We start from the raw sequence: 18,927 nt of genomic DNA on the forward strand, positions 1-18,927 counted from the left end.
TGAGAAGTCGTTGGCGAAGGACACGAAGATGTGCGCCTGCGTTTGGCGTAAGTTTTATAGCTTCGGTTCTTCCATTTAGGTCGGTGATCCGCTCTGAGTCAATTTTTGCCCGTGGTGTGAGATAAACGTCCAAAGGCGTCCTTGTGTGTGGATGTTGTCACACCAGCACCATCATTGGAAAGACTTTTTTTTTTCATTTTTTGCACTTTATTTTCTTTACGTAAAAAAAAGTTTATTATAGTTGATTTACAGCGTTCCGTCAGTTTCTGCCGTACAGCAAAGTGACCCAGTCACTCATATATAGACACATATACACGTATGTATGTTTTTCCTGTATCATCTTCTGTCATGTTCTACCCCAAGTGATTGGGTAGAGCTCCCTGTGCTGCACAGCAGGACCTCACTGCTCATCCACTCTAAATATCATAGTTTGCATCTACGAACCCCAAACTCCCCGTCCATCCCACTCCCGCCCCCTTGGCAGCCACTCCCGCACTCCAGGTCTGTGAGTCTGTTTCTGTTTTGTAGACAGGTTCATCTGTGCCGTATTTTAGATTCCACATATAAGTGCTGTCATATCGTATTTGTCCTTCTCTTTCTGACTGACTTCACTTAGTATGAGAATCTCCAGTTGCATCCACGTTGCTGCCAATGGCATCATTTCATTCTCTTTTTACAGCTGAGTAGTATCCCATTGTGTATATGTGCCGCATCTTCCTTGTTTTGTTTTGTTTTTTGTCTTTTTGCCATTTCTTGGGCCACTCCCACGGCATATGGAGGTTCCCAGGCTGGGGTCCAATCGGAGCCATAGCCACTGGTCTATGCCAGAGCCACAGCAATGCGGGATCCGAGCCGAGTCTGCAACCTACACCACAGCTCACGGCAACGCCGGATCGTTTAACCCATTGAGCGAGGCCAGGGATTGAACCCGCAACCTCATGGCTCCCAGTCGGATGCGTTAACCACTGCGCCACCACGGGAACTCCTGCCACATCTTCCTGATCCTTTCATCTGTTGATGGACATTTAGGGTGTTTCCATAGACTGTTCTTTGCTCATTGAATTGTCTTGGCATCCTTGTCGAGCGTCAATTGGCCGTATGTGCGAGGGTTTATTTCTGGACTCTCAGCTCTATTCCATTGGCCCATATGTCTATTTTATGCCAGCATCACAATCTCAATGACTGCAGCTTTGTTAGAGTTTTGAGATGAGTCTCCCAGCTTTGTTCTCCTTTCTTCAAGATAGTGCTGGCTAGTCTGGGTCCCTTGCACGTACATATGAATTTAAGATCGGCTTTCCGGGAGTTCCCGTCGTGGTGCAGTGGTTAACGAATCCGACTAGGAACCATGAGGTTGCGGGTTCGGTCCCTGCCCTTGCTCAGTGGGTTAACGATCCGGCATTGCCGTGAGCTGTGGTGTGGGTTGCAGACTCGGCTTGGATCCCGCGTTGCTGTGGCTCTGGCGTAGGCTGGTGGCTACAGCTCCGATTGGACCGCTAGCCTGGGAACCTCCATATGCCGCGGGAGCGGCCCAAGAAATAGCAACAACAACAACGAAAAAGACAAAAAAAAAAAAAAAAAAAAAAAAAAAAAAGATCGGCTTTCCTCTTCCTGCAAAGCCAGCTGGGATTTTAACAGGCATTGCCCTGAATCTGTACATTGACTTGGGGGTATCGTGCCCTTAATAATACTATGTCTTCCAGTCCGTGGACGCTGGGTCACTTCCCTGTGGCTCAGGCTCTGGGCTTCACAGCCCAGAAAGCTGCCCGTGTCTGCAGGACGGGAGCAGGACCCGATTTCAGGAGCAGGGAAGATGCTGGGCAGGGAAGAGCCCAGAGACAAACCAGAGCTGGGGGCACCTGACTCCAGGGGCAGCAGCTGAATGGCCGGCTCTGCCCAGGTGGCCAGTCTGAGAGGTGGCCCCAGGATGACTGGGAAAGGTATGGATTTACAACAACAAGCATAAGTGCAGAGTCAGCAGTGCCAAAGCCTCTCTCTCTGTTTGCAGCGGCTGAGGAGGCCAGGGGGTCGGGAGGTGGCGGGGTGGGGGTGGGGTGCAAGGCCGGCCGCTGGTCGGCAGAAGTCCGGCTCCTGGGACTCTGAGGGGATCCTTGTCCCGGCCCTGAGCCCCTCTGCCCACAAATCCTCCTCCACAGAAAGCGCAAGGCTCTGAGTATTAGACTCCGCACCTGGCCTGTGCTTGGACAGAGTTCAGTGTGGCCGAGTTTGGGGGTGTTCCTGAATGTTCCGGCTCGCAGGAGGCACCATGAGGGGGTTTGTGTCCATTGCGGGGTTTCAAGTTGCTGGCGGGCACCCCAGCCTCTTGTGGCAGACTCTGATTCCAGGGGGCTTTCTGCCTCTCCGAACGTCCGCCTCGGACCCTGGATGTGCAGCCTTGGTGCCGCCAGGCAGCAAAGCCCCTTCTGTTGGCTCTTCTCCTGCTGGTGGCTCCGGGCCGCCCGGCCTGCCCACTCAGCTCAGGGGCAAGGCCTGAGCCGACCCTCTAGTCCGGGGGTGCCCCCAAGCCACCCCGCGGGTCCAAGTCTAACGGAGGAGACAGAGCCGCCCGGCAAACTCACTGCCAGCGCTTCCTGTCTGCTCTGACAGGGGAAGTCTCTTTCCCTGCCCGACAGCTGGTGGCTAACTTCAGGCCTCCTGGAAGTTTAGGCAAAGAAACTTTTGAGCCTATTTACTTGGTCATTCAAACCTTTATAAAAGGAGCCGTTGGTGTTCCCATCATGGCTCAGTGGTTAACGAATCCAACTAGGAACCATGAGGTTGCAGGTTCGATCCCTGGCCTCACACAGTGGGTTAAGGATCCAGCGTTGCTGTGAGCTGTAGTGTAGGCCGGTGGCTGCAGCTCTGATTCACCCCTAGCATGGGAACCTCCATATGCCATGGGTGTGGCCCTAGAAAAGACACAGAGACAAAAAAATAAAAAGAGCTGTTCCCCCCGTGGCACGGTGGGTTAATGATCCTGTGTTATCTCTGGCAGTGCAGCTTCGATCACTGGCCTGGCACAGTGGGTTAAAGTTCTGGCATTGCCACAGCTGTGGCATAGGCCAGCAGCTGCAGCTTGGATTTGATCCCTGGCCCAAGACTTTCCATATGCCGCAGGTGTAGACAAAAAGAAAATATATATATATATACGTATATGTATTTACACATCATGGGCATGAATATACACATTATATAAGATGAAGGAGGAAGTGGGATGGACGAGGGCGCCTCGGAGGCAGGGAGCACCGTGGAGGGGCCTCACGGAAGGGGGGTGGACCCTGGGACCAGGAGCCAGGGCCCCGGGGCCCTCTCGCCGCTTCTTTCCGCTGCCTCGTTTACAGATGAAGAACAGGCCCGAGGACACGCAGCTGGTAGCGGTCAGCAGTCAGATGAGTTTATTTCCGCTGGATTGAAGAGGAGCTGAGCTTCAGACCTGGGCATGTGGAGGCCAGGGCGGTCCTGGAACCAGCAAGCGGATGGGCGGCCCCCTCTCCAGGGAGCCGCTGTCAGGATGAGTCAGCGCCAGGGCCTTGCCCTCGACTCGATCAGGGGCCGGGGGTCCGGGCGGCCTCAGGGGCCGTGCTCACCTTGCCTGGGCTTCAGCAGAGCATTCTCTGGAGACAGCCAGGTGCCAGCCCCGGAGAAGGGGGAGGATTCCAGGTTGGCGTAGGGGGGCTGTCCCCCAACCTGGACCTCGCCGTCTCAGGGGTGTGCCCCCGGCCCCCACCATCCAGCCCGGGCGCCCAGTCCAGACCCTGCCAACGTGCCCTTCTGCTGTTCTGAACACCGCCCCTTCTGTAGGTCTCATTTGGGATCTTGCAACTTCTCGCCCGCCTCACTGGGAGCTGTGGCTTTCAGCCTGGACTTCAGTGAGACTGAGCCCGCTGCTGAGCGCGTCTCAGAAACAGGCCTCTGTGCTCAGCCCCTTGGGCTCTGCCACCTGCACAGCCTGGCCCAGCCCCGGGGCCTCAGCCACCCCCTCACCTCCTGCCGGCATCCGTCGTGTGGGGACACATGACTTTGTTCCCTGCCTCTGTGCCTTTGTTTTGCTGTTCCATGCCCCCTGCTGTTCCTTGCCCAAACACTGCCCACTCAGCTCAGACGCCCTTTCCCTCCCATGGGCCCCTCCTCTGAATCCCTGGAGCATCCTGTGCGTATTCCAGTCACTCCAGCTTTCCTATTTGGGGGGGAAACGTTCTGTTTATGCCATCATTCATTTATTGAGCACCTACTACGAGCCAGACACCGTTCTAGGTGCTGAGAATACAACAGTGAACAGATCGGTTTCTGGCGGGAGGGTGACAGGTGGCGAACAACATAAGTAGACAAATGGCATGTCAGAGGGCGGTACAGGCTCTAGAGGAAAAGGAGCAGGAGAAAGAGGACGGAGAGTGGTGGTGAGATTGGGGGGCAGAGCCATGTGGGTGGCTTCACTGGGCAGGGCATTCCAGGTGGGGGAGGGGGAGGGCAGGATCGCTTCCTGTAGGGAAGCAAGGACCCTGAACCTGGCTGGTGGGCGAGGGTAGCAGGAAGTGCCCAGTGGGAGGAGGCCCAGAGGCTGTGGCAGCAGGGAGGTGTGAGAAGTGGCCAGATGTGTTTTCACACCCGCCTCCTTCCCCGTGGAGCAGACGCCCCACAAACACCGGGACTTAGCAGAGTCCTGCCCCAGCAGCTCTGGCTTCCCGGGCGCTTCCAAGCAGCTGGTCCCGATTCGTGGCCCCCATCACTGCTGTTGGGGAGGGCAGACAGCCCCCAGCTTTGGAGACCTCGCCTCGATGGGGCCTGTGCAGGAGCCATGTGCACACTCAGCGTGACCAGCGCCTGACCCGTCCTTATGTAACCAGGGAGATTGGGGAGGAGGCAGCTGGCAGTTGCTCTTGGGGAATCTGGAGCCAGCCCACCGTCAGACCGAATCAATCAGCACCCCCACGCCCAGGGCAAACACCCGGGCTCCTTTGGACCTGAGCCCCACCCAGGCCTCCACCTGCATTTCAGAAAAGAGCAAGAGCAGCCAGCCCACGGCCTAATCCCCCAAACTGGGGGCAGAGGCAGGATTAACTACCCCCAGGTTGGAAAGTTGTTTTGTTCTTGTTATGCAAACTTCCTGGGCAGGGCCTTCCAGGGCCCAGGGGGCGGGGAGAAGGGGCCTTAAAGGCGTCCCCCCTAGGCTGGTGCCCATCCCCGGAGCTCCAGCCACAGGAAAGTCTCTGTCCAAGGTAACCCTCTGGGCTGTTCCCTTCACCTCCCGGGACATGCAGCTGCAACCTCTGCGGCTGGTCCCCACCCCAGCAGCATCTTCTGAGAGTTCTCAGCAGGTGCCCGGGGGTCCGAAGCTCAATTCTGGCAGCTGTGCCAACCCCGACCCTCGGAGCAGGGGACTGGGGGACGGTGGGTGAGGAGCCTTGATTCACGCCCGAAGCCTGCAGAGCCCCGTGGTTAAAGGCGTGAGCAGCAGATAGAGACACACGTGGGTTCAAATCCTGACTTTGCCACTTGCTAACTGGGGGATCCTAGGCAGCTCATCCCCTCGTCTGTAAAACAGACTCGTAAGGGTTCCTTCTTCATGGGCTGCTTCTCGGGGAGGCCTTGGCGAGGATCAGAGGGGCCGAGGGAGGTGGGGACACCTGGAGGCAAGGTGGCACAGGTGCAGCGGGCCGGGACACGGGAAGGTGGGCCCGGCCCTGGGGAGGAATTCCAGCTGCGCTCTTGGGATGGGCGTTCAGGCGCAGCGCTCTCCGCTTATCTCTGCCAGGACTGTGAGTGGCCGTTATAACGCTGCCCACAAAGGAGGCTCCCTCCCAGATACCACACGGCTCTGAGCACTGAGCAGGGGAGACGCCCTCCTTGTCTCACTCACACCAGGCTCTTCGCCCTGGGCCGCCTGGCCTTAGTGGCCAATGTCCAGAGGCTGCTGCTCTGCTTTGATCGCAGAGCTGGGGAGGGAAGCAGCACCTTCCTGCAGGGCAGGGTGGCTGGGGCCATGGTCGGCAAGGAAGCCTGGCCCACGGCAGGCAGGAGTGAGAGGCCCCAGAGGGTTCCCTGAAGCTTCCCATCAGACCTAGGACGGGCTGTGGCACCCCATGCTCGGGTGCCCTGCATGCCAGCCTGGGACCTCCTCTCTGTGCAGCGGCTGGGGGTGGGGGTGGTCAGCAGGTGGAAAAATACATATATATCTATAAAACTATTTCCATTTTGCATCAATTTATATATACCTTACATAGAAATCTACACACACATATGCCTTGTATATAAAATATATATTTACACACATACGTGGTATATGTGGTATATATAATTTTTTTTTGGCAAGATAGGCTTATTGCATTTTTTCTGATGTCAGAGGTTACACTGTGTCTGAAAGCAGGTGGAAACTTCTGGGGGGACAGTGGGGGGAGAAGGGAGGGGGACATTTTTCTTGGTGTCCCTTTGGTATCTGTTACATTTTCTGCCGTTCCCTATTCAGAAAGTTAACAAACATCTTTTAAAAAAAGGCGAGCTCACTGCCAAAAAGTGACACCCTCTGGAAGACGGAAACGAGGGTCCCCCTAACTGCCCCACTCTCGGTCAGCATGCGGGGACCGCCCTCTGCTTTCCCTGCACGAGCAGGTGCATCCACCTGGGTGTCTGCTGTTCTGTCCTCTGTGTTCTTCCTTGTCGCCTGTGCCTGGACACGTGGACGCCCCGTCTGCAGAGGCTGAAAAGTCCTGATTTCTGCACAACCCCCCTCCTGAGGGGGTGGCAGATGTCAGTGACAATGTCTCCTGCTGACGGACTTTGAGGGTGTTTCTGGTACTTCTGTTCCTTGGAAACCTGCTGACTATTCTTGTTCCTGAGCGAGTAGGGAGGCTCTGATTGCTGTGACCTCCGGGATGTGTCATGGAGAAAAACATTTGAAAGGCTCTGGCTAAAGGGAGCCAAATGCCCCCCAGCTGAGCCGTGCCAGTGGCCAGCCTGGTTGCCGTTGGGGCCCAGGCGCCCCTCCACCCTCTAGGCGGAAACTGGAAGCTCTGTGAGTGGCCCTGTCCATAGGTGTTCCAGGAACAAACGGTTTAGAAACCAGGCTGGTTCTGGAGTTCCCATCATGGCGCAGCGGAAATGATTTCAACTAGGAACCATGAGGTTGTCGGTTCAATTCTTGACCTTGCTCAGTGGGTTAAGGATCTGGCATTGCCGTGAGCTGTGGTGTAGGTCACAGACGCGGCTCGGATCTGGCGTGGCTGTGGCTGTGGTGTACGCCGGCGGGTACGGCTCCGATTAGACCCCTAGCCTGGGAACCTCCATATGCCTAGGGTGTGGCCCTAAAAAGCAAACCAGGCCGGTTCAGCCTAGGAAGCCACCAGTGCTTCTGAGAACGGCGGCTGAGCCCGCGAGGCAGCGCAGGTGCTCTGATGCTGGGCTTTCCTTCACTGCCCGAGGGAGGAGGCGCCACCTGCGCCAGCCAGACTGATCTGAGAGCCCCCTCGCTGGGTGTGCAGGGTGCTGGGCTGTCTGCCGGGAGCATCACCAGCTCTGCATGCAGGTGGTGGTGCCGGGAGGGGCCTGCCCCCCGCACACTGCCAGCACCCCCCCCCCCCCAGCAGCCCCTGTGTACACACTTAGGGCCGCAGGTCACTGCAGCCTGGTGGTGGTGGCAGGGTGTCCTGCGGCCAGAAGGGTCCAGGCCATGGGGTTAGGGAGCCGAGAAAGCAGTGCTCCCAGGAGCTCGTCTCCCTCTAGCGAGGGCAGGTGCTGCCCTGGGGACCCAGGGCCCAGGGGCCGGGCAGTGAGGGCACATCCTCCTGCCACTCCCAGGCGCTCTCTCTATCCCCAGGCACCATGGGCACGATTGGTGAGGTTGTGCAGCGGGCCAGAGCCGCCTTCCTCTCGGGCAGGACCCGCCCGCTCCAGTTCCGCATCCAGCAGCTGGAGGGGCTGCGGCGCCTGATCCGGGAGCGCGAGAAGGACCTCGTGGGTGCGCTGACCGCCGACCTCCACAAGGTGCGCCCCCGGCCCTTCATGGACAACCCGCGTTGCCCCTCAAACCCTCCGTGCGCCTCAGGACCCCTCCACGGAGGGGAACGCAGCCGCTGAAACGGGCCCCCGCAGGTCCCACGGCCCCAGCACAGGGCCCAGGGCTCTGTCTGCTGTCCCCCCGACCCCAGGCATCACTTTCTGCTCCAGCCCAAGCCTGAGGCCACTGCATCAGCCATCTCCTGCTGACATGACACCCTCTGGCTCCCTAGCTCCTCCAGCCCTCAGCCCCACAAGGGCCACTGGCTTCTCCACACTGGGGGCAGCGCAGCCTGGCCGGGCCCAAGGCCACTTGCTCCGCTGGGCACCCTCCAAATTCTCAGCCCCACTCCCTCGCTGCCACCCTTCCATCTGCCGGGGGGGGGGCAGGGAGTGGAGGAGGGGCCGTGAGCCTACCCCTGCTATTTCCCAGGCCTTAGCTGCTGTCCTTTTTTTAAATTTTTAACTCTCAAGATTTCACATCTTGATTGATTGATTTATTATTTGCTTTTTTAAGGGCCACTCCCAGGGCATATGGAGGTTCCCAGGCTAGGGGTCGAGTTAGAGCTGCAGCTGCCGGCCACAGCCACAGCCACAGCAACGCGGGATCCAAGCCGCGTCTGTGACTTACACCGCAGCTCACGGCAATGCTGGATCCTTAACCCACTGAGCGAGGCCGGGGATCGAACCTGCATCTTCATGGATGCTGGTCGGGTTCGTTAACCGCTGAGCCATGAAGGGAACGCCTCAAGATTTTACATCTTAAAACAAAAACCAAAGGCAAGAAAGCCCACTGTTGACCTCAGGACCTCTCTCTGGCTCTTCACAGCCCAAGTTCAGGGACGAGAGGTTCAGTCCATTTTGTGCCCATCTCTGGACCCGTGCAGGCTGGCACCTCCCCCGCCCCTCCCTCACCTGGGAGGGTCTCCTGGGTTTTCTCCTGACTCTCTTCGGCGGCCTCTTTCCTGTACCCGCTTCTTCAGCGTGATCTTAGGGCTCCAGTCTGGGTTCAAGTGTCATGTCCAAGCCTCCCCAGACACGGCTCAGTCCTCTCCTCGCACTCGCCGTGACCTCAGATCTCTGCTCAGGTCCAAGGTCCCTGCAGGCCCCTCGAACTCCACATGCCCCCCCTTCCTGGGTCCCCAGCACAGGCAGAGAGTGGCCCTCACCCCGGAGGCTAATCCTCAGCTCCGCCCGTGGCCCGGCCCCCCAGGCTGGGGCGCCCACAGTGAAGGGCCCCCATCCCTCCGGCCGCTGAACGAACCAGGCTCTGCCCGCGGGCTCCCCCAGCAGCCCCCTTCTGCAGACCGGGAAGCTGAGGTGGGGAGCGGAGGGGGAGCTCCTCCAGGGTCACAAAGCAGGGCGCAGCCAGCCAGGACCCCTGCCGGCCCTGGCGCCTCTGCTGGGGGCCCAGGCCCCGGGGGCCGCGCGTCCCACGGAACCCTCCCCCCGTAGAACGAATGGAACGCTTACTACGAGGAGATGGTGTATGTCCTGGAGGAGATCGAGCACGTGATCAAGAAGCTCCCCGAGTGGGCTGCGGACGAGCCCGTGGAGAAGACCCCCCAGACCCAGCAGGATGAGCCCTACATCCACTCGGAGCCCCTGGGCGTGGTCCTCATCATTGGCGCCTGGAACTACCCCTTCAACCTCACCATCCAGCCCATGGTGGGCGCCATCGCTGCAGGTGCCAGCGCCCCTCCGGGTGGGGGCCAGGAGGGGGCTCGGGCCTGTGAGAAGGTGGGGGCTGGGGCCAGGTAGCGTTGGATGCGTCAGGCTCTCGAGGAGGCTGCGGGCCAGAGAATTCAGCCCAGCGCCCCCTACCCCCTGGTGCCCGAGGTCCAGCCAGGCTCGGGCGTCCACGCAGCCTGCCCCTCCTGCTCTCAGCCAAGACGGACGCGCTCTCCTCGGGCGGGGGCTCTGAGCGCTACCTGTCCAAGCTCTTCTCCCACCTCCCGTCTCGGCACCTGCAGACGGCAGGGGTGCGGCTCCTGCGGCCTCTCCCCGCGGCTCTTCTGGTCACTCCTCCGAGGACCCAGAGACACAGGGAGCCCTGGACCCTGGGAGGGCAGAGCATTGGGGTGGCCCCCGGGCCCAGCCCTGACCCGCGTGCTCCCCAGGGAACGCCGTGGTCATCAAGCCCTCGGAGCTGAGTGAGAACACGGAGCGCCTGCTGGCCACCCTCATCCCTCAGTACCTGGACAAGGTGAGCCGCTTTCCAGGGCACGGGGACAGCCGGGCGGGGCCAGGCCCTCGGGGTGGAGAAGTAGTGAATTCTTGCAGCAGGGCCAAGACGCGGCCCGGGGAGGAGAGCTGGCCTCTCTCATCCAGCCCCCGAGCCCCGGCTGAGAGCAGGGGTGAGGCCCTGTCTGAGCCTCGTCTCCGTCCTCGCACGGAAGGACCTGTACCACGTGGTCACCGGGGGCGTCCCCGAGACCACGGAGCTGCTCAAGGAGCGATTCGACCACATCCTGTACACGGGGAGCCCAGGCATCGGGAAGGTCGTTATGACGGCTGCGGCCAAGCACCTGACCCCCGTCACGCTGGAGCTGGGGGGCAAGAACCCCTGCTACGTGGACAAGGACTGCGACCTGGACGTGGCCTGCAGGTGAGGAGGCGGGGCCAGTTCACTGAGGGACGTGGACACTGTTCCCGCGCCCGGGTCACCTGCAGTCCCGGCAGGAGTGCCGGGGGTGGGGGCAGGGGCGGGAAAGGCTTCCTGCGGAGCTCTGCCCACTTCATCTCCCACACACGTGGCCTTCTGGGGTGAGGGGACCCCAAGCACGGTGACATGTGCCCGTGCAGGGCTCAAGGGTATGAAAGGGTACAAAGGCCGCCCACCCCAGGTAACTCCTGACATCACCGACATCCCCCCGGAATCCCCCAGACATTCCCCAGATACCCCCTCATACCCCCCAACGTCCCCCAACACCCCCACACATCCCCCCAGATACCCCCACATCCCCCCAGCCCCCCAGACACCCCCAGACCTCCCTGGCCAGTCAGTGATGGGGTCACCACAGGCCCCCCGAGCACATCCAGGGTCACAGGTCAGCTTAGCTGGCACCTAGAAGCCAGTGGATGCTGAGAGGCCCTCTCCCCAGGGGACAGCTCACAGCCCTGGCGTCTCCTCCAGGGCTCAGCCCTCAGGCCCTGACCCTGGTAACCGAGCAAGGAGTCTGCTCCTGGGGCGCCGCCCTTGGGAGCGGAAGGCAGCCTAATCTGGGGTTTTAACAGACGCATCGCCTGGGGCAAGTTCATGAACAGCGGCCAGACCTGCGTGGGCCCCGACTACATCCTCTGTGACCCCTCGATCCAGAACCAAATCGTGGAGAAGCTCAAAAAGTCCCTGAAAGTGAGTGCTGACCCTGGGCTGGGGAGGGGCTGCAGGGCAGTGAGATGGGGGGTGGGGGGGGGACTTGAAAAAAGACTGGGTCCCCTCCCCACCCCCAGCATAAAGGTAATCCTAGCTCTGCCCAGAACTCTGCCACCTAAGGACAGGCATTGCCAGCCTGGCATCTCCCTCCCGTCTCCTATCTGCTGGGCAGGCACTGTCCACACCGCCGGGCGTGTGCGCCTTTGATATAGTGAGGCTCCCAGCAGAACCTGCGGGCCCCCTGGGGCTGTCACTGTGCCACGTCCCCGCCCACGTGTATTCCAGGGTGGGCTGGACACCTTCTCCCCCGTTGTGGCCCTGATGCGGGGGTGGGGGGGGCCTCGTCCTGACCCGTCTCCCCACAGGAGTTCTACGGGGAGGATGCCAGGAAGTCCCGTGACTACGGAAGAATCATTAACTCCCGGCACTTCCAGAGGGTGATGGGCCTGCTGGAGGGCCAGAAAGTCGCCTACGGAGGCACGGGCGACGCGGCCACCCGGTACATAGGTGTGTGCGCCAGCCCCTCGGAAGAGGGCCGCCCACCCCCGAGCTGCCGGGTCCCCGCGAGCAGGCAGCCAGCGGGGACCCGGGGGCGTCGATCCCTTTCCCTCGTGCCCCGGGCTGGCTCTGGGGCTCCAGGCGGGCAGAGTCCGGGCACAGCAGGTGGGCTCGGCACCTGCTGACGCTGGCGTCTTTCCTGCCCAGCCCCCACCATCCTCACGGATGTGGACCCCCAGTCCCAGGTGATGCAGGAGGAGATCTTCGGGCCCCTTATGCCCATCGTGTGTGTGGGCAGCCTGGAGGAGGCCATTCGGTTCATCAACCAGCGCGAGAAGCCCCTGGCTCTCTACGTGTTCTCCCTCCATGACAAGGTGGGCCTGGGGCGCCCGGGGACTGGCACTCGTGCAAACAGGACCCGGGCTTCACAGACCCGGGTGCGAATCCCAGCCTCCCTGCTCACGGCGGTGTGACGCTGGGCAAGCTACGTAACCTTCCCGAGCCCCTTTCCTCTCAGCTCCGCAGTCAGGACAGTGACACCCACCTCGGAGCCCTGGATGCGGGCATCAGCCCCTCAGCGCGGTGCTTGGGGCCCTAAACACTTGCTGCGTGGGGAGATGGGGGGGCCCCGACTGGGGCTCGAGGAGGGCAGCCCGAGGCCGGGCTCTGCCTCCACCAGCTCACATCTCCGGGGCTCCAGGACCCGCCCTGGCAGGGTGGGGAGGGGGCTGCGGCGTGGGGGCGGAGACTGAGGCGGGGGCGGGGCTGCGGCGTGGGGGGCGGAGACTGAGGCGGGGGCGGGGCTGTGGCAGGTGATTCAGAAGATGATCGCCGAGACCTCGAGCGGAGGCGTGACGGCCAATGACGTCATCGTCCACATCACCGTGCCCTCTCTGCCCTTCGGGGGCGTGGGTGAGTCTCCCCTCCTGCTGGCTCCTGCGTGTCCCCCACCCCTGGCTGGGACTTCAGGAAGGACCAGGGCCTCAGACGCCCCAGACTGGCCCTCGGCCGGCACATCCATTGGCCGCATTTAAGCTCCAGACCCCTGAGGTCCCGAGGGTTACCAGGGGCCTGGGCCGGAGAGGCCTTGAGGGCCAGAGGCCACAGAGCCATCTGGTGGCGAAGCTGGGGTGAAACTTCCCAGCCGCTCTTCCTGCCCCCTGGACACCCTGGCAGACACCCCAGGGATCAGAGCCCCCAGGCGGCTGGGAGAAGGGGCACAGGAGGGTGGTGGGGGTCTCAGGCCCCCCTGAGCCGGCTCCCCGCAGGGAACAGCGGCATGGGGTCCTACCACGGCAAGAAGAGCTTCGAGACCTTCTCCCACCGCCGCTCCTGCCTGGTGAGGCCTCTGCTGAACGAAGAGACCCTCAGGGCCAGGTACCCCCCCAGCCCCGCCAAGGTGAGAGGTGTGCGTATGTCGGGGGCGGGGGGTGCAGAAGCCACGGGGCTCCCGACAAGAGCCTCACTGCCCCGCGTGTCCCCCCACAGATGCCCCGTCACTGAAGGCTGCCTGGCGCCGCTGCGCCCTCGCCCGCGCTCCAGCCTGGGAAGGTTTCGCTGCGCCCCGCCTGCTCCCTGGGCACCCTGGCCTCCCGCCCCCAACCTCCCGGTCCAGCCCCGTCGCTGTAGAGACTAGAGACAATCAAAGTGTCCAACCTGGAACAACAAAAGTTTCCAGCCCCCGCAGACATAGAGACAATAAAAGGTTCCAACCTGGAAGGCAGGTGTGGTCTCTGCAGCCCCGGCCCCACCCTCTCCAGCCCACCCCCCCATTCTCTCCCCGAAGCCTGGGGACATCAGCTCCATTTGGAGAGGTGACCAAGGAGGCTGAGGCAGGAGTCCCTCAGTGCGTCCCCTGGGGGTGCCTTCGGAGGGATGGTCCCGGGGAGGGAGGTGAGGAAGCCCAGGCAGCCACAGGACCCACGGTGCCGGGCAGTGCCCGGGCCCAGGGATCTGGTCAGAGGGGCCTGAGGAGCCGGGACAGGGTGGACAGCGAGGACATTCGGAAGCAGGGCGTTGGTCAGAGCAGGGGTCAAGCATTGGGCGGGCAGGTGCGCAGGCGGGTGGGGGAGACAGGCCGAGAGGGGCCTGCTAGCTGTCCCGCAAGCAGCGGGTGGTGACGACGGGCTGGCCAGCTTTGGGATGGAGCTCACAGAGTCACCATGAGCCGTCCCAGGTGCCCAGGCCCTGCCTGGGGGCTTTGCCCGCTGCCATCCCTCCCAGGACACATGTCCCCAAGCGTCCCTGCTCCCAATCAAGACCTGCCCTCCACTTGGGCCAGGACACTGCCCTCCCTGCCCCGCCCTTGGCCTCTGTCCCTTCCCCCATGCCCCAGCAACAGATGCGGACGCCAAGGCCAGGGTGGGGGTGGGGGCAATGTCACCTGGTCCCCATGTGCCAATCACAGGGGCTGTGTCTCTGGAGCACCTGCTCCTTCCTGACCCCACAGAAGTGTGGCCTCGAAACCCTTGCTGGGGAGATCTCAGCTCAGAGAGGAGACGGCTCCGGGCTGCCAAAGCCCTGATCGGTCCCTCTGGAGGGCAGACCAGCGCCCTCGGGAGAACGGCCTTCTTTCTCCGCCTCCTCTTCTTCCCTCCCGCAAGCTTCCCGGCGGCACCGTTTTATTTGTGAGGCCCCAAACCCCACCCGTTCTGGACTAATCCTATTTCCAAAGTAGATTTTAACTCAAAAGAAAACAATGGGGGAAAACCCTTCTCTCACCCCAGCGTCGTGGTTCCATCTATTGCTGTTTCTTTCTGCTGCTTTCTCTCTGTTTTTTTTTCCGGACTAAGGAATGGGCTGAAAAATATTTGCACAGTCAAGTCAAGCTTTCCAAACAACTGCCATCCTTCGACACATAAGTGCCCGAGAGCCAGCCCAAGTCAAGCGTCACCAGCGAGAGCAGGTGACCTCCCGGTTTGCTCTCGCCACCCCCGCCGGGATGACAGAGCGCACCTGTGACTTCCGACGTGTGGCCCAGGAGCCACCCTGTAGCAAACCGTCCTTCGGTTCCCTCCTTTGGTGCTTCTGGGGTTTCGACTCTCAGACAAAAACCAATTAGTCGTGGTCACAGTTGTCACCAAATGAGAGGAGATTTCCTTCCCTCATTTGTCCCTGCAGCAAAGACACACTGAGTGCACTGTCCTGGGTGCTGGGGACAGGGGGTGGGGGGGACACACAAGGCCTGTGCTCTGAGGAGCCGTGTGTGGTTGGGGCGTCTGGGGAAAGGCTGGCCTCGGCGCGGCTGTGGCTGAGGAGGCGCGAGCTTGGCGGGGCTCTGCTCCCTGAAACACCCGCTGGGAAAGGGCCCCGCGGGGGGAGGCCTTGGGGTTCCCTGAGCAGGGGAGGGAGATTTGGGGGGTCGCACACAGGTCGCCTCCACTCACATCCCCGTAGCCAGAACCCCTCGCACCCCCAGCGCTCACAGCTGGGAAGATGCCCTGGGCTGTGAGCATCTCTGCCACCCGGCCGGCCTGATACGTGAATGAGCAGAACCCGCTGGCCTTGAGGGAGGAGCCTGCAAAGGAAGGGGGGCCACGCCCCGTCCCTCCTGTCCTACCCCCCCCACCCCCGCCAGCTGCCCCTCCCACCTCCAAAGCCCGACCCGGTCAAGGTCGAACGGCAGGGAAACGCACCATCTCCCGCCCCAGAGGAAGGGCAGGTGCCAGGGCTGGACCGGGGCCCAGCTCTGCTCCTGAGGTTCTGGTGGCCCTGCCCCTTCCCCGGCCAGCATCACGCTCTGCTGACCGCAGGACGGCCCCTTCTCTGACTCTCCTGCTCCCCCAGAACGTCTCTGGAGCTGCCTTGACTGACTCTGACAGTTGCCTGTGCAAAGTCCATCCCCCCACCAGCAGAATCCCACTGCCTTCAGCGTTGCCTCTGAGAAAGGTCACTCTGTCCCCAGCTCAGAGATAAATCTCAAATGGTCTAAGCCAAAAGTCCTCCGAGGATCCTGAGCTTTAAAAATAATTTTTAAGTAGACTTTTTTAAACGGCAGTTTTAGGTTCGCAAAGTTGAGCACAGAAATCTCCCACATGCCTCCTGCGCCAAGCGGTGGGCTTGTCACCGTCCGTGAACCTGTGTTGACACATCAGTGTCAAGGACCCCTGGACATTTACCCATCCAGATATTTTTAATTTTAATACCCTGTCTGGGGAGTTTCCCGTGCGGGTAAGTGGAAACAAACCCAAGTAGTAGCCACAAGAATGTGGGTTTGATCCCTGGTCTTGCTCAGTGGGTTAAGGATCCAGTCTTGCTGTGAGCTGTGGTGTCGGTTGCAGAGGCGGCTCGGATCAGGCGTTGCTGTGGCTGTGGTGGAGGCCGGCAGCTGTAGCTCCGACTCGACCCCTAGACTGGGAACCTCCATATGCCACGGGTGTGGCCCTAAAAACAAACAAACAAAAAAAATGCACTGCCTGGCGTAAGCCGGTAACAAAGAGAGTTTTCCCAGCCAGCGACTGGGTGAGGATATGGGCGTTTGCCCAGTTGTGGGCAGTGGGCTGATGAGAAGTCCACTGCAGGTGGATTCTGGAAAAGCTTCCTCCCTGATGGAAACAGAAGCACAAGAAGGGACAGGTCCCCTCCTTAGAGTCTGCTATGTCTGGATGTGACACTTGGAGTAGTGCAGCCGTCTCGTGACCATGAGCGACTCGGTCCCGGAAGATGTCACTGAGCTGCTGGCACTGCCTGTCCTTAGGGTCTTCGTCATATGTGGGGATTACATGCCCCCCCTTTTTTAGCCGTGCCCGCAGCATGCAGAAGTTCTCGAGCCAGGGATCCATGCCACAGCCATAACAATGCCGGATCCTTAACCTGCTGAGCCGCAAGGGAGCTCCACGTGTCCTTCTAAAAAAACCATCGGAAGTGTGTTTTCAGTTACTTGCATGTGCAGGCAGCTGGACGGACAGAAGGGCTCACCTGCTCTGCGGGGACAGACTCCCAACTCCTCGCCTCCCCAGTTGGTGTCCATCTCCCGTTCCCCTCAGTCCCTCCTTGTCTCAGCGTCTTCCCAGCAGGGCTGTTTTCCTACCGGAGACCCCTGCTGGCGCTCTCTGGCAGGTTCCCCTGCAGCAGCTGCCTGCGGGGCCTCCTGATTCTAAGCCCGCCCACACCCGACAGAGGGGGCGCCTGGAGGCAGGACTGGCCTCTGATCTGCTCTGGGAGCGCATCAGCCAGGTCAGAACAGGACGCAGGATCCATGGTAGGTATTTTTAATAGCAAGAGGTTCAATAGAGGGAATTCGGTCTCTACCTGACACGGGAAGGGGCTGGAGGAGCAGGCGCTGGGTGAGGCCTTGGGAACCGCTCCCAGGACACAGGAGAAGGGCCCGTCCGGAGAGTGACCCTCCACCTCTGGGCTCACTGCCGTGGGCAGTGGGCTGGGGAGGGGCACTGCCACCCTGACTGTTCTTGACCACAGCCCAAGCTGTTCCTGAGTCCCAGCTCCTGCTGCTCGCCCCTCGGCAGGTCAATAAATCAAGAGATGGGTGCTGAGGCAGGAATACCGACTTTATTTGGGCAGCCGGCCGATGAAGAGCGTGGACTAGCGTCCGAAGAACCGTCTAGTCTGGGTTAGAATCCAGGCTCCTTTTATACTAATGGGGGAGGGAGTAACGTGAAGCAGTCCCTGCGCCCCTGGAGGGGACGTGTTCGTTTTCTGCCTGCCCGCAGTCCTTCACAGGTGGGCCAGGTCAGGACGCTTCCTGGGGCCGAACCAAGGCCTTTGAGGTTCACGCTCCTGACCTGCGAGGCAGGGGGCCCAGAGACGGGCCGTTATGCACGATTAGAGCTGATAAGCAACATCCCTGTGTGATTAACCGTAATAGAATACAAACTTCTGCCTAATCACGGTGCCTGGGCACGTGATGGTTGGGCAGGAAACTTGACAACTCAAGCAGCCTATCCTGTGTCTAAGGACAGACCTGAATTCTCAGCTAGAGCCCGGGGCCGCAAGGGAGTCTGGGAAAGGCAGTTTTTAGCCACATGGAAAGCGGCTAGCCTGAAAGCAATAGATGCTAAAGGCCCGAGGACCTGTGCAACGCTCCAGAGCTGCTGCTTCATCTCCAAGTGTTCTGACTTCAACCCTTCCCTCCTAGGGCTGGTGAGAGGATGGAGGGAGAATTGCCGAGCATGCACGTGGCACAGCGCCCGAGCAGGGGCTGCTGAGCATTCCTCACTGTCGCTGAGACGCCCTCCTGCTGGTGGCCTGGTTCTCCAAGCCTCTCTCCGAATCGGGCCCCAGAGGTCCCCCCTGGGTGGAGCGTTTGCTTTCGGAAGTTTAGCACCGGTGGTCTTGACAGGGCAGCCCCGCCATGGCCACGGCCAACCAAGGCTCTCCTTCAGCACCAGCCTCCCTAGACGCGCCAGCCACTCGGCCATGCCTGGAACTACTGGCTTTCCAGGGGTGTTATAGAAGCTGCGTATTGACTCTTCTATAAGAAGTTTTGGAAATATCCACTGGGTATGGCCTAAGCTGCTCAATTCCTAAAGGCAACAGAGATGTTTCCTGTGGGCGAGGAGGCCACGTGCACAGCCCCTGCCCAGGCTGAGGGCCAGGCCCGGCAGGACAGGAAGCGCTGGCAGCCTCCCCGTCAGTCCACTCCCTGCTGGGAATTCCTGTGTGCGCTTGAGGGCAGGTCCAGCCACCCTGGCTGAGGGCTGAGTGGCGCCCCAGTTCCCTGCTGGGCAGCAAATTCTCTGAGGTGAAGCCCCCCACCGCCCCACTGCCAGACACTGAGTGTTCACTCCAGGCTGGCATCAGCTCTTCCAAGTGGCAACAGCCTTTCAGCAAAGCGGGAGGGGAGGGGGCTCAGGGGTGTGTGAACACGTGTTCTCCACTCTCTGGCTTGACTCGAGCTTCACACGCTTTGCTCCCTCACATGACAACGACGCCCTGCAGGTGCCAAGCTCCCCCAGGGACTGCCCTGCCAACCTGGGAGCGCTGCCCAGGCCTGGTCCCAGGGCGCCTCTGCCCTTTCAGCCAAGGCCGGACATGAGCTCACGAGTCCTCATGTGACCTTCTGGGAAATAAAGGTTCACGCTGCTCGTTGTTGTGCTGGAGAGACAATA

General features: G+C 60.8%; 1 protein-coding gene across 1 annotated transcript; it reads left to right on the plus strand.

Moving 5' to 3' along the window:
* Positions 3,155–13,579, plus strand: ALDH3A1 (aldehyde dehydrogenase 3 family member A1). The gene is made up of 11 exons (XM_013981363.2): positions 3,155–5,213; positions 7,808–7,974; positions 9,442–9,673; positions 10,107–10,192; positions 10,386–10,594; positions 11,224–11,341; positions 11,728–11,869; positions 12,068–12,234; positions 12,673–12,772; positions 13,129–13,259; positions 13,349–13,579. The coding sequence occupies exons 2-11, from the start codon at positions 7,813–7,815 to the stop codon at positions 13,361–13,363; spliced, it is 1,362 nt and encodes a 453-aa protein (XP_013836817.1). The 5' UTR covers positions 3,155–5,213; positions 7,808–7,812; the 3' UTR covers positions 13,364–13,579.

This window comes from Sus scrofa, chromosome 12 (assembly GCF_000003025.6).
Source record: "Sus scrofa isolate TJ Tabasco breed Duroc chromosome 12, Sscrofa11.1, whole genome shotgun sequence".
Lineage (NCBI taxonomy): Eukaryota > Metazoa > Chordata > Mammalia > Artiodactyla > Suidae > Sus > Sus scrofa.